This window comes from Cydia splendana, chromosome 22 (genome assembly GCF_910591565.1).
Source record: "Cydia splendana chromosome 22, ilCydSple1.2, whole genome shotgun sequence".
Classification (NCBI taxonomy): domain Eukaryota; kingdom Metazoa; phylum Arthropoda; class Insecta; order Lepidoptera; family Tortricidae; genus Cydia; species Cydia splendana.
Window position 1 is genome coordinate 4,576,268 of NC_085981.1, and position 15,206 is coordinate 4,591,473.

Here is a 15,206-nt window from a genome sequence, read left to right on the forward strand (position 1 = left end):
TGTTAACTTTTTAAATATTAATATTCACGCCATCTGCTCCAGCATAGGCTGAAGGTTGTGGCGCCATCGCTCGAAACCATGGAACCATACCTTTGGCCTAAAGTCGAGTAGATGGCGTGAATATTAATATTTAATAAGTTAACACATATCACTGAAAGAATAAGGATCAAAGTCAAATGGCGTTCTAACAGTTTTATGTTCTGTCGAAAGATGGCAGTAAATTTACAGTGGCTACATAATTTACTTTGACAATCCGTCTCTATAGACTTTATTCTCTTTGATATGCTTGTCTCGTCACACACAATTCTCGTACCTGAGTGACAATGGCGGCGACCTCTTTCGCGTGTTTCCACAGCTTTTTATCCCGAGGCGACCCCTCGAGCCGTTTGCGAAGCCGCTCCACCATTTTGTAGCCGTGCCTCAGAGGGGTGAGTTTCGCCTAAAAATAAATTATACTCGATAACAAAACTGTTTACCCTAATAATTAATCTTACTAGAGTCTGTGCAGAAAGAGAAGAGTGGTGGAATGTATGGGGCATTCCACGACTCTTCTTTTTTTCGAAACTGTAAATGACTCTAAAAGTAGAACAATCTTCTAAGATTAAAATCCGTCCCGTCAGCATCTCCTACTTTTCTGACCTGTTGTCTCCCTCTGTATAAGTATAATAAGTCCTACCAGCTCGATGCAGCGCGGTCGCTTGTCGGTCTTCAGCAGTAGAAGAAGCTTGATGTCCGTCAGCATCTCCCACTCTTCTGACGTGAAGCTTGCCTCTCCCTCTGTATAAGTATAATAAGTCCTACCAGCTCGATGCAGCGCGGTCGCTTGTCGGTCTTCAGGAGTAGAACAAGCTCGATGTCCGTCAGCATCTCCCAGTCTTCTGACGTGAAGCTTGCCTCTCCCTCTGTATAAGTATAATAAGTCCTACCAGCTCGATGCAGCGCGGTCGCTTGTCGGTCTTCAGCAGTAGAAGAAGCTTGATGTCCGTCAGCATCTCCCACTCTTCTGACGTGAAGCTTGCCTCTCCCTCTGTATAAGTATAATAAGTCCTACCAGCTCGATGCAGCGCGGTCGCTTGTCGGTCTTCAGGAGTAGAACAAGCTCGATGTCCGTCAGCATCTCCCAGTCTTCTGACGTGAAGCTTGCCTCTCTCTAACACGTGTTGTCTCCCTCTGTATAAGTATAATAAGTCCTACCAGCTCGATGCAGCGCGGTCGCTTGTCGGTCTTCAGCAGTAGAACAAGCTCGATGTCCGTCAGCATCTCCCACTCTTCTGACGTGAACCTTGCCTCTCTCTCTAAAACGGCGATGAACGACGAGCTGTCTTCTTCTTCGACTGTAAACAAATACTTTCGTAAGTAATATATTTATTAACATTATCCCTCGAATCCCAGCTTATATATCGCGACGGGAAAAAAACAATAACAATTGATTTTAAATATTTTATTTTGATGTCTAACTTCATCTCTCATTTATCAACATTACATTATCATTATATAAAAAACGAACAAAAAAAATACGTACGAAAAATGAATACGTAAAATACGTACTGCTGGAAAAAATCATCATCATCATCATCTCAGCCGATAGACGTCCACTGCTGGACATAGCCTCCCCCAAGGATCTCCACAGCTGCAGTCATTCGCTGCCCTCAACCAACGGTTTCCCGCGACTTTAACCAGATCGTCGGTCCATCTAGTCTGGGGCCTTCTCACGCTGCCTCTTCCGGAAGAATTCAACCCAAAGAATATTCACAACAATTGTCGATTTAAGAAGCCTTGCAGGTCGCCTTAGTGCATAAATCTTCAAATTAACCACTGATTCCCATTCCCAGTTGAGAACCGTTACTTATTTCTGATATTGTCAAGTTGAGCTATATCGAATATATTCCAATAGTGGCCGTGTTTGGTATGGGCATGTAATGAGGAGGGATGATACATAGGCAAAAGAATGTTAGGGATGAATGTTGATGGGCGGAGAGCGAATGGTAGACCCAAAAAACGATCGATGGATTGTGTGAAAGAGGATATGAGAAAGAAAGGAGTGAGTGCTGAGGTGACGAAAGACAGAGGAGAATGGAAGATAAAAACATGTTGTGCCGACCCCACATAACGTGGGATAAGGGCAGGCGCGTATATTAAAATTTGGCGCCCCGGGTCAATAAGTTTCGCCGTATTTTGATCAAGGAAGGAAACCAAAATGCAATCCGCCAAGGGTGGCGTATACCGCCATTGGCGAATTGGCGCCCCGGGCCATGGCCCAGATGGCCCCTTAGGTAAATACGCTCCTGGATAAGGGCAGGGAGAAGAAGTGGCAGTGTTTCACCTTTCTGGTCGGCGCAGTCGTCGTCCAAGCGTTTGATGGCGGCGCGTGCGCGGTCCATGACGGCGGAGGCGAGTAGCAGTGCCAGGTCGTCGCAGTTGCCCGCGCCAACCATGCGCTGAAGTCGGGTGACCAGCACGACGCCGTGCTCGGAGATCAGCCATTCTAACACTGAAAAATGCGAGACTTTAGTATTTGACGTCCATGAACGTGTGTGTGAAAAACACGCGAGCTCCTCCCATGCATTACGTAGTATAGGCTCTACGCACAACAAGCCGCCTCGCGAGGAAGCTTCCGTGCAAAGCAACTCTGTGTAGGCATGGTTCGCCCGAGACAAACGCACGCGCGGCTATAATGCCTCCAGCAGGGTAAGACTTCACAGACCGGGCTGATTGGTGCAGTATTTTTCTCGCAAGGTGGCTCGTTCCGTGTGAACCCACATAATTTACTATCGCTTAATGTAGACGCACCTTTAAAAATTAGTATAATATTTACACCGTCATAAAAATGTCTCTATTTGCATTAAAATAAATGAAAACTACAAAATAAGCTCGTGATAAAGTAAGGCCTGTTCTATTGGTCACTTTCTGTTCACCAGCTTAAAACAAGCAATACAAATTATTCACAAATCCTGTTGATCTGTGGCAGAGTTGCCAACGCCTTTCTAAACCAAGTGGTCCATTGCAGTAGGGTCTGTGTTACTGCGATCAGAAATTTTTATCTTGAACCACATACCCTGTTGATCGGTGACTGGCTCGCTATTAGGATTGATCAAACTCTTTAGCACAGGATTGTCCCAAGGGTTCTCCAAGGCCTTCTTGAACCAGGCGGCCCGTTGAAGTAAGACCTGCTCCCATGGATGTTGTGGTCGGCCCGCGGACGCCGCTGTCGCCTCGGCGACCAGCCCGTCGATCGACTCTGTGAGTCGAGTCTGCTCATTCTTGCTTTTAGCCCATTTTGACTGCAACAAAAATAATAGTTTGAATATCCGTAATTAAGGAGTAAGCTTCTTCAGATAGCGGATTTAAATTTTATATCGCAGTGACGGGAATCCGTCTAGAGTGGACTTACGACGCCGTTCCTCCGTGTGGAGCCGTGACACTCGTGAGTGGAGCGCGTATGTGATAGGAACTTATTATCTTGTGCCTTCGTTATAGATGGATGGTTCTCCGCTGTGTAAAGCGAAACCGCGCGGTTCCACGGCAAATCCGCCCGCTCCGCGCAGTCGAACGGTCTGCAAGCTCCGTGTGTTCCTCGCCTTAGTCTCTCACCTGCAGAACAGTGTTGGCGGTGTGTCGCTGCAGCCAGCTGAGCAGGTGCGGGTGTGTGGAGGTCGCCGAGTGCTGGTAGAAGCTGTAGACGCGACGCCACGCCTCACACACGTGCCTTGTGCCTCGAGTGTCGCTGCCTAGTCTCTCACCTGTAGAACAGTGTTGGCGGTGTGTCGCTGCAGCCAGCTGAGCAGGTGCGGGTGTGTGGAGGTCGCCGAGTACTGGTAGAAGCTGTAGACGCGACGCCACGCCACGCACACGTGCCTTGTGCCTCGAGTGTCGCTGCCTAGTGTCTCACCTGCAGAACAGTGTTGGCGGTGTGTCGCTGCAGCCAGCTGAGCTGGTGGGGATGTGTGGAGATCGCAGAGTGCTGGTAGAGGCTGTAGACGCGACGCCACGCCTCGAATACGTGCCTTGTGCCTCGAATGTCGCTACCTAGTGTCTCACCTGCAGAATAGTGTTGGCGGTGTGTCGCTGCAGCCAGCTGAGCAGGTGGGGGTGTGTGGCGGTCGCCGAGTGCTGGTAAAGGCTGTAGACGCGACTCCACGCCTCGCACACGTGCCTTGTGCGCTCTTCGAGCGAGTTGTCGCTGTTTAGCGCCTTCTCCAGCGACTGTGAAAAAAACAACATTGTTACAAGTTGTACTTGAGTCTCTTTAAATTAAAACTCGATGGATTAAATTTTGCTCTGAAGACGTCAACGTAAAAAAGTTATCGATTTTTAAGTCATTTTTGATGCCTATAGGATGTGCTAAGTAGGTAATTACTAGTTGATTTTTTTTTTCATTTTCAAACATTGAAGTATACAGCAACTCACGTATGGGAAAAGATAAAGAATACAGCAACTTAGTAAGAGGTAAAAAACAGGCGGTCTTATCGCTAAAACCAACCAATAAGTACCAGGGTGTTCCCAATTTCATGAATACATGAAATTGGGAACATAGGGAGATTCTATCAGAAATTAGAAAGCATACAATATGACGACAACATTTTCAGGGTTCCATATTCTCCATTTTAGCCACGAAACACTTCAAACGGAGTTCCAAACCACTCTTTAAGCTTTAGTTTCGTAAACTACTTAGAATGCGGTAATTAAACCGCTCGGCACCCCTGGGGGGGGGTCATTAAGACCGTGCCGAAACAGGGAATCGTAATTTTTGTAAAGGCATTACAATGCTATGTTTGGGGAAGTTCGTGCAGTGGTTTTTATACATTATGTTTTGTACCTTGCCGTCTTTAAAAAAAATATTACTTTTAGTCAAAATATTATATCCTCTAACCGCCCATACGTCAAACCTTGCCAAGCAAAATGAAATTTTATTTTGTCAACACAAAGTTCAAATTAGAATGGATCAGGAGACCTTTTTATAGGTCTCTGGGCGGCTAGAGGTTAATTGTGTTATTTCAAGTAGAAGTTTAGGTAATTGCCGCGATTTAAGAGGACGCTGGTTTGATTCCAATCTAACCAATCTTGGGCACGTCACATTTTCTTTCGTGTATGACGTTTATATTTTAGTTTGATAAATAATCTAGTTAATACTAATACTATTTATCACACAATTGGATCGAAAAATTAAAATATAGACTTCATTTTATTTGTGCTAAAGAAGAAAATTACATTAATCTATGTACGTAAAATATAAACATGCATTGTCATTAATGTTATTATGTTTACACAATTGTAATTGTAAGTGTGCTCAAAAGAAAATTTCATCAAACGCTTCATTCTATCTCACTATAAAGTAATTGTAATTTTCCTAAAGCCATTAGTTTAATTACTGTTTTCACTCTACTTATAACAATAATCAAATTTAATACCTACGTTACATGTGAATCTTGCATTCCATCCACATTTGTCATAAACAATTAAGCCAAGTGCGAGTCGGACTCGCGCACGAAGGGTTCCGGTCCAATACGCCAAAAAAATCACGTTTGGAAGTCCCACTTAAGTATTAATTTTTTTTTTTTTTTTTTTAGTATTTGTTGTTATAGCGGCAACAGAAATACATCATCTGTGAAAATTTCAACTGTCACGGTTCTTGAGTTACAGCCTGGTGACAGACAGACAGACGGACGGACAGGCGGACAGTGGAGTCTTAGTAATAGGGTACCGAATTTTACCCTTTGGGTATGGATCCCTAAAAAGGGAATAAACATAAATCATATTCATCACTTCACATATAAGACATAAAATACTTGGATCACATCCAAGGAAATGATGCCAAACAAATAATGTGACATGTGTAAACAAACTTATATGCATAAAATATATACTTTCATTTTTATGTTTTATGTTTTATATGCAGTAGGCACTTATCTGATGAGTTGGTAGTTGGAGGGTCGAATGGAGATTAAGTGAAACGAGACATTACCGAAGATGTGTTATATTCTCGGTATTCAAGTATAGAGAGAGCAAGTAAATCTAAACATACATATACATATTTATAGGCTATTATTTACAAATGAAGAGCATCAGTTTAAGCACCGAATATTCAGCAAATATTTTGTGTCCAGGGAATTGGCTAGGAATTGATTCATCTATAATTGCTGTTAACCCCCATATATAGCAAATGTCATCGAAATCGTTAGAGCCATTTCCGAGATCCCCGAAATATATGTATATACATACTGAGCGTTTCTTTTATTTTTTGCAAAAAATTGTGACCTTTTTTGCCACTTTGTTATTTCTAGTCAGGATCGCGAGCCCTTTTCATCCTTATAGGAGAAAAAGAGTCCTAAAATTTTCATGCATTTTTCAAACTTTCCTTTTTGTTACCGCCATACAAAGTATATGGGGAAATGGTAACACAATAGGAAAAAACTCTGGGACATTTTTTTATCCCATTAAGATCGAAAGAGCTCGTGATTCTGAGTAGAATCGTCACAATGTTTTTTTTTTTAAAGTTAATGCTAAAACACGGTCAAAGATTAAGTGAAGCAATCTAATTTTACCAAGTTCTGTAATTTCTATACTAGATAAAATCAATACCTAACAAGGTTGTATTGTTTAATATCAAGTGGGTTTTTCAATATTATCACGGGAGCAAATATCACATAGGTCGCGACCCTATGTGCTGATATGAGACAGTATTATATGCTTATGGTTAATGGCACAATAGTAATATTGTCTTCAGTTGCAGCTTATTCATGAAATAAGCACAAAATAAATAATAGTACTAGGTACTGAAGGTTCACTCTCTAACAAAACGCGTCTATTACGACAGATATGACCGCAAGGTGGCGCAAGCGCGAGCAGGCGTCCGTTCCGTAGCGTGGCGCGGCAACTACTACTGCTAGACACCAAAACTGGTGTGGCCGCATGTACTTATAGCGAGGCGACGAAATCGCGGAGTGAGCCACGCCTGACTAAATTCCAAATCGTCTCGTATCACGGCTGTGCCCAGGAGATGGATGTATAAGTAGCTTAAGATGATGTTGTATGAATAGGGGTTTTATTACTTATTATCTGTACAAATTGTCTGGTAAAAATGTTTTAAAGTTTTTGAGGAAGGATCACCCAATGAGTACTACTCAACAATTTATTAACCAATCCATTTTTTTTATTTACATCTACATACCTACTTTATAATTTGAATGTCTCTGACAAATTGAATCATACATCTAACACTTATACAATACAGACATATATGTTCTTTGGTTGACAATAAATAAACCATACTACATAAGTACCAAATATTAATTGGTAATGATAGTGTGGCATACTGGCTGGAGGGATTTCGTTGCTCTATAAATTGCATACCTGTTGCCGTGGCTAGCTCGTAGACAATAATGCTAGAATATGAAATTATGCGGGCATATACAATGATAAGTATTGTTTACATATCTACCTACATTGCTGCGCCCATCAGGGTTTCAGGTGTCATTTGTGTACCTACCCGTCCTACCCATACTCTTAAATACTTGTAAAACCTTTAATGTACATGTGAATTGCAAAAAATAAATACAATACAATACAATACCTACTTAAAAGCTATCTTAATATCAATTCTGTAAACTTAGTATTTGAATCTTTGAAAAGAAAAGATAACAATAGATAATGTAACTATAGATGGTCAAGCAAATCTTGTCAGTAGAAAAAGGCGGGAAATTCAAATTTTCTATGCGATGATATGCTTTCGCGCCTACATTTTTCAAATTTGCCGCCTTTTTCTACTGACAAGATCTGCTTGACCGAGTATAAATGGAGTGTAAATGATACACTGTTGTCTCTTATGCCCATCTTGAAATTAGGTAAACAATAACAATTTTAACAATTAGGTAAATAATAAACAAAAGATAGTCAATAGCCAGTATTAATGATACTGATTGAAACTCTCACGATATTTACACATTATTAAATTGTACAATGGGACTTAAATACGCGATTAAGTCCCATTGTACAATTTAATAAAGTTCTAATGTTTTTTCTTATATTTGATATTCTACTCAACCCCTAAAGTCTAAACAACAAACAGTAAATAATGGGGTCCAGAATCATTACATAATTTTATGTAAGTTGAAGTTATTGTTTGTTTTGAATTCAGCCTCTGCCACTTGAGGTGTTGCTCACTTTTTCTTTAGTATATTACATCTATCTGAGTTTATGATCTTAATATATATTTTTTAGAGTCTTGGAATGAGAGGTCTCTAGATTAGGTCTCAGGATCAACCAGGCAAAAACGGAATACCTCCACATGAAACATTACAAGAATACACGCATCCAGCGTGATAGTCTTTCATGTTGGGGGTACTGTCTACCGTGGAGTTGACAAGTTTTGGTACCTTGGATGCACTGTTACCGACACAAACACCAGAGAGGAGGAGATCAACATATGCATCCAAAACGCCCTGCAGTGCAGTGCAGCTCTCCACAAAGTGTTGGTGTCCGGGCTTCTCAGCAAACATACAAAGTTACAGATATATAAAACCGTTATATGGCCTATCCTAATGTATGGCTGTAAGGTCTGGTCCCTAACACTAAAAGAAGAAAGTCAGCTCCTGGTAGCCAAGAGAAGTGCCCTTTAATCTCTTTATAAATGGCTAAGTTCCAGATAAGAGTAGAATTTTCTTTGAATTTAGTATTTTAGTAAAATGTATTTCTACAACATACTTTAAACACATCTATAATTTGCAGATTTGCTCTAACTTCCAGTAATCTGGTTCTCTTCCAGTTCCAGTAAAATGAATGACACATATAACTGGTTTCATATAGCAGCAAACTCAGCAATACATTCAGGTTTCACGTCAGGTAAGATTACGCTAACTGACAATATAAGTCCAGATTTTTTACAACCAAGGCTAATAAAATTAGCCTAATAAAAAGTTAGTTATTAAAGTTTTTTTAGTTTAGATAATTATCTAAACTAAAAAAACTAATGAAGCCAAAGATGTCATTCCCATAGAAGTTATATAAATATATACTAAATCTAATCTATACAAAGGTTGTCCGGAAGAAATTGCTTTTTATTAGAGATAATATCGGCCTGTCATTGACAATTCTTTTTATAAAGTTTTTATCCTGTATTCATTAGTATAAGGAATATTGTATTGCAAATTATCTTTCGTGGAATAGTCTAAAGAAGTAATGGAATGGTTATGGTGACTGAGACACCGAATTTTATTCAAGTTGGAGTCATGGTCATGTGTTCATCAACTAACAAGATACACAATGTTTCAACAACACAATGTTGTGTGAAGCTATATAATGATGCTACTCATGTAAACAGTAACCGGCGGTTTTATCATCATTATCACCGCATGGAACATCTACGTGACTTCACGCTATAGTGCTATGGCTGTCAAGATTATGATTCACACTATCAAAACTAACAATGCATTACGACGTAAGCAAACTAAAATATAAAATTTAAGTCAAGTAGGAAATTATCAAGAAAATCATACAATTAGATGCAATTAAAATGTTATTCCCTAAACAATTACGTGAATTGTATAGACCCCATCGGAGGTCCCAAAGAAAATATATAAGTTTGAAAACATCACGATGCAATATCCATCCCAATACAAAAGACGAGTTATGATAATTTTTACTTCAGACAGTGAAGTATTTCGTCAGAATTCAAGAGTAATCCATCAAAATATATGAAAACAAGAGTTGGAAATAGACAAATATGGCGGCCGTAAAGCGAACTTTACCTTTACGGCGTCGCATTATGCAGACCGATTATGATGATTATAAGAATAAAACTCACCGTATAAAGGTCAATGTAATATGTTTTGCCTTTGTGTCCACTTGTTTGATTACTTTTCACGTCTTTTCCATCATTTGTAGAAGTCATTTCTCAGGAAAATATCGCGGGGAGACATTTATGCGCTTGTGTTTTCCGTGGAGCTGTCAAAGTCAATGTTGCAAGTTGCAATATTTAAAAACAATAAACCACGGACGTAGAGAGTAAACTGGATAGAGTACATTGGCCAAAAAGTGTGTCCACATGAGAAGTCAAGGTGGGCCGTTGCATCTCTTTCTAATTAGGGTGACCATAAGTCATATGTATGTGGGATATTAGGATAAAATTGAATATATAGTTCGGCCAGGATCTTTTCTTATTCGTGCATAGTTATAGTTGGTCAAACAGATCTTGTCAGTAGAAAAAGGCGGCAAATTTGAAAAATGTGTGCGCGAAGGGATATCGTCTCATTGCAAAAATGAATTTCGCGCATTTTGCTACTGACAAGATTAGCTTGACCATCTATATATTATTTAGTAATAGAAATCATACTGTATTTTCGCTGTACTAGTATTATGGCCTAAAAAGGGATGGATATAGTTTTTTTTCTCTTCTGTAAAACGCTTCACACAACCTTAGGTACTTAATTTAATTGTTCTAAATGGTGTGCTCAAATTACGGCACCTATGTATTAAAACTGCACGAGGCCATACGCTTGGCGGGGAACAGAACCATATGAAGGAACCTGGTCTTCAACAGAAGGATATGATGTCACGATCCTAAGTATTGAGGGACGGACTGAAGAAGAAAAGCTGTTACTAGTAGGCGTAGGTACTGGACCACGAACATGGTCGATCGTCAGGAAGGTGGTCCGCCGTAACGTCTGTCAACAACCAGTGAGAGAGATAGAGAGAGATATGCTGACGTGTAAAAGTGCCCTTGTGACCTATTTGCTGAATGAAGGTGGATGTTGATGTTGAACCAGAGGGTCTACTGCGAACCATGTTCGACGTGTTGCCTCTCTGTCACACTTACGTACGAATTTATAAGTACGACAAAGAGGCAACATGTCGAAAGTTAACACGATAAAGTTCTATTTTTCTGTTATTATCAATGTGTTTTTTTATTATTATAACAGTGCATAAATGTGTCTGTAAAGTTTAAGGACTTTGGATTTCAATTTTGGCAATTATTTATTCTGTATTGGCTCTCATTTCACCAGTTTAAAGTATTTAAACATGCCGAAATAAATACATACCTATTTATATAAACTTACTTAAGTACGTAATAAGAATTGTGTAACACTGACTCTCATCGTGCCGACATCATGGTCACCCTAATGAGTCTGACAATGTTGTCTTGTATTTTTATCGCAAAATGTATTAATTGTGGCTTCCTTGTGAAACAATATTCCACAATTAGAAATTCTTTCACTCCCACAACCTATAACGCAACATTTATTCACCATTTTTAAGAAATTTTGCATTCACGTGTTTTGATAACATGTCATCTCGTTAGGGATACCAATTAACAATCAAAGTTTCTACAATGTCTACCATACCAAAATTAATGTTTTTTTTTGTTGTGCACATGCTTGGTTAAATCAGTTAATAATAATGACATCATACTTATTTACAAATTTCTTGAAAGATATCAGTACCTTACTATGAATATAGCACTTAAATAATATAAAAAGATATTTAATTTCAGTAGTATATTGATATAAATACTACCACAATGGTATATTTTTAACATTGGCAACATGTGCGAGTGAGACACCGCGATCCACCTTTGCTATCTCAAGTGGACCGTTTTCTCTAGTCTGGTACGAACGTCTTTCTGACTCGCTGATAAAGTTCCATTTAGTATGGCAAAAAAAGTGACAGTGCAGTCCATCTTATAAGTCCATGCAATAAACTCAAATAAGTTGCGTTCAGTCAGAATGAAAATTATGGCTGCTTTTAGAATACCATAGCTTTGTAATCATTTTACAAATAAACTAGGATGTTTTTGACTCTTCAATAGAAATATTCAAATGTGAATAGTCCTCGTATTTCCTTGAGTTCATTTCGCCTGTCGGATTCAATTGTTTAAAATACAATCATAGCCTATAAATTGATAAAAAAGGAAACAATTTGTCAATGGATTTTTATATTGAAATTTCATTATGTTGGCTATACTTCAGTACAAAGCAAAGCTGTCTGTCGCAGATATTACAGCATTTTTCTTTTAAATCAATCTTCATTTTCTTGTGCTAAAATGTGAAATAGACTTTACATGAAAGTTTGAATTATGTATGTGTTTAGTCCACGGTATTTGTCTGTTGTACTTATTAATTTTTACTTACCATAACTGCTCTAATTGGATCTGTCAAAGTGTAGGAGTTTGTGGCGAACACAATAAATTAATGCTCTATCATTCCATCTGATGGAGTATTTTGTGTCGTTATAGTCATTCTCATCGCTTAATTAACATCCAGATAGTTTCGTAACGCGCACACGTTGTTAAATAGTAGGGCGTGTGTGTACGATACACGACACATCTGGTGATAATTCGGCACAACATTTTAACGCATTCTAGTATTTCTAGTTTATTTAATCGTCCTATCTATCGCAGATAGTTGTAAATACGTATTAATTATGGACTAAATCTAACTCTCATTCGATTTGTGTTAGTAAATATATATTTTTAACATATTAACATTGTATTTACATACTTGCAGCCTTCCATATAAATAATTTGAGATATTTTGAATGAATAGTGTTGTGATGAGTGTTCCAAGTTATTTTGATCATTCCTTCCACTATATTTTTGAGTGATAAAGCTGTAAAATGGCAAAGAAGTCGGAGAACACTGGTGGGAAGCTGATCACAGTGTCTGTAGTTGGACTTTCTGGTAAGTACTATAGTAAGAATAACATATAATTATCCTTAAGGAGCTTGGTAAGCGGTTAAGGGAGGCAACAGGGGACCCTCGCGCGGGCAGCTTTCTCGCGCAAAGGATTTCCATCGCTATACAGCGCGGGAATTCTGCCTGCGCGATGGGCACCTTGCCGAGGGGCCTAGGCTTAGAAGGTAGGTTTTAGGGATTTTTATTTTTTTGTTAGGTTTAGTTTTAGTTATTTTATTTTATAAGGTACTTAAGTATTAAGTTTATATTATTTACGTAAAATAAATTTAAAGTTTGTAATTATATAATTATTATCTTCATTATATCACAAATTTGTTATACATTAGTCTGGGAACACATCCCTAGCAGATGTAGTGTTGTAAACACAGGCTTGGTATTTTCTTTATAAAAGATAGAGTAGTATTAAAATGAAAATATTTAAACCAAATTTTTGCAGAGTGAATGCAGACTATCAAAACTTCCTACAAATTATTCTTTGCTGGCTGTGACTAAATGTGATGTTTTGTAGGAAAATTTGGTACATGTTCTATGACTATTACATGGTGACAATTTCCTTATTGGCCAGGACACCACAAGCTTCAAACGGGGACATGTCCTGGGGTACAGGGATATATGGCAACCCTACTTTCTACTTTCACTTAATGTCTTAATCCTTTTGTGCACACATGTTTAGACTTGTAGCCCAGATCTGAACTGATAGCTTATATTGTAATTCCTGCAATTGTCTGTAACTTGTTTTGTGAGCCAAATAAATCAAATTAAATCTAATAAAGATGTAAACATACACTGTTTACAAATTCTAACAATCTCTGTTTACACTGCATCACACATACTGATAAAAATCATGAATGGTAGATAAAAACTAAGAACTGTTATCTCATAGCCTTGAACTAAACCTGTTCTCATGCATGAATCATAGCTATTATGTATGTAAACATAAATCTTGATATTATGATTAAGATAGATATCCTGTTCTGGTATTATTTCTGCATGAGATAATTTATGATGGAATTTGCAGTTTATCAAATCATATAAATATACATATAGACAACTAGCTTCTGCGTGGGGTGGTGATAATGATAATGATGATTGGTAAAAACCGGCCAAGTGCGAGTCGGACTTGCGCACGAAGGGTTCCGCACCACCTACGCAAAAAGACGGCAAAAAAATTACGTTTGTTGTATGAAAGGCCCACTTAAATATTTATTATATTCTGTTTTTAGTATTTGTTGTTATAGCGGCAACAGAAATCCATGGTCTAATAAAACATGGTCTTCCATTCCCAGAGTGACACGCGATTACGTCACAATAACATTGCCACTTTATTTCAACATAACATGTTACATGGGTACATTATACCTATGGTTAATAAGTTAAAATATTTCTTTATAATTTTATAATTTTCATTTATATGTATTTTAGCTTAAATTTTACAATAACACGTCATTTTTAATTACTCGTTAGCAATATCTTCCGATTCACGAAAGAAATTTCAGACTTTCGGGTAATTCTGTTTATACTACTGGCACCACAGGATAGCGCTGTGGACATTTGACAATTCGGATCTAGATAACTTCATGCCCTGACCGTCATCCTTGTCGAACGCGTGTTAATTGTTATTTCCTTCTCGCTCAGTGTCAGCAGTCGCAGTGTTTTCCAAACTTTTCACGTCGTAAGCTTGGTAATTAATGTGTAACTGTGAATTAGTTTTTTAAACGTTTGTCTTGTATAGATAAATAAAGTTTAATTTAATACATTAGATTTGTATTATTTTACTATGTTTCTACATAAATAACTTAAAATTAATGCCGTTAAAATAATTTTCACCGTTGGTTAAAATTCTCCCACATTTCAAAGTTTGAGAACCTGTAAACAGCATGATGACGTAGGCGCGTGTCAGTTAGGTCATACGCGAATCTCGGAATGGAGTACCAGGCGGAGTATATTATTATACCATGCAGAAATCCATCATCTGTGAAAATTTCAACTGCCTAGCTATCACGGTTCATGAGATACAGCCTGGTGACAGACAGACAGTGGAGTCTTAGTAATAGGTTCCCGTTTTTACCCTTTGGGTACGGAACCCTTAAAACTATTCTATGTCCTTCCTTAAACCTCTAAACTATCTCCATACAATTTTCATCTAAATCGGTTAACTAGTTCAGTCAATATTTATTTATAATGCTGGTTTTTAGCCGGCTACCTGCACACCTGTACAATTAAGATATTTTTTTCCTAAACCTTACTAATGATTGAAATGCCTGCATAATGCCCCCAGGCCCCAATTTCACCACGGTGACAGGTGCGACAATTGTAAAATCACTGTTGCTGACGTCACAGGCATCCATGGGCTACGGTTACCACTTACCATCGGGCGGGCCGTATTCCTGTTTGCCACCATCATTGTATTATTTAAAAAAACTTAATTATATCGGAAAAAAACAGATATTTCTTTTGCGAAGTTTCTGACAATTGTCAAGATTTAGAAGAATTGTAGGTAATTCTTGACAGGTAATGAGTT

General features: G+C 38.5%; 3 protein-coding genes and 1 long non-coding RNA gene across 6 annotated transcripts in view; 1 reads left to right on the forward strand and 3 right to left on the reverse strand.

The window, feature by feature from the left end:
- LOC134801437 (uncharacterized) overlaps positions 1–3,179 on the reverse strand; it is a 35,156-nt gene extending 31,977 nt beyond the window's left edge. For 2 of the 3 annotated variants that reach the window (XM_063773990.1, XM_063773989.1), the window contains exons 1-4: positions 3,056–3,179; positions 2,324–2,491; positions 1,195–1,334; positions 314–439 (exon numbers count right to left, since the gene is read on the reverse strand). In XM_063773990.1, coding sequence (XP_063630060.1) covers positions 314–439; positions 1,195–1,334; positions 2,324–2,435 — 378 coding nt within the window. In that variant the 5' untranslated portion in view covers positions 2,436–2,491; positions 3,056–3,179. Of the gene's footprint in view, positions 1–313; positions 440–676; positions 774–1,194; positions 1,335–2,323; positions 2,492–3,055 lie in introns of those variants that run through there. The other variant, XM_063773991.1, reaches the window with a different exon arrangement.
- The window catches only part of LOC134801529 (uncharacterized), a 254,894-nt gene that overhangs the window by 90,908 nt on the left and 148,780 nt on the right, over positions 1–15,206 (reverse strand). The window lies entirely within an intron of this gene.
- LOC134801504 (uncharacterized) lies at positions 3,911–9,968 on the reverse strand. Its single transcript, XM_063774114.1, has 2 exons — positions 9,800–9,968; positions 3,911–4,203 (listed from the first exon to the last, which is right to left on the reverse strand). Exons 1-2 carry the CDS (start codon positions 9,884–9,886, stop codon positions 4,027–4,029), a joined length of 264 nt encoding a protein of 87 aa, XP_063630184.1. The 5' UTR covers positions 9,887–9,968; the 3' UTR covers positions 3,911–4,026.
- The window catches only part of LOC134801509 (rho GTPase-activating protein 190), a 49,491-nt gene continuing 46,189 nt past the window's right edge, over positions 11,905–15,206 (forward strand). The window contains exon 1 of the mRNA XM_063774121.1: positions 11,905–12,670. Within this exon, the coding sequence (XP_063630191.1) occupies positions 12,607–12,670 (64 nt within the window). The 5' untranslated portion in view covers positions 11,905–12,606. The remainder of the gene's footprint in view (positions 12,671–15,206) is intronic.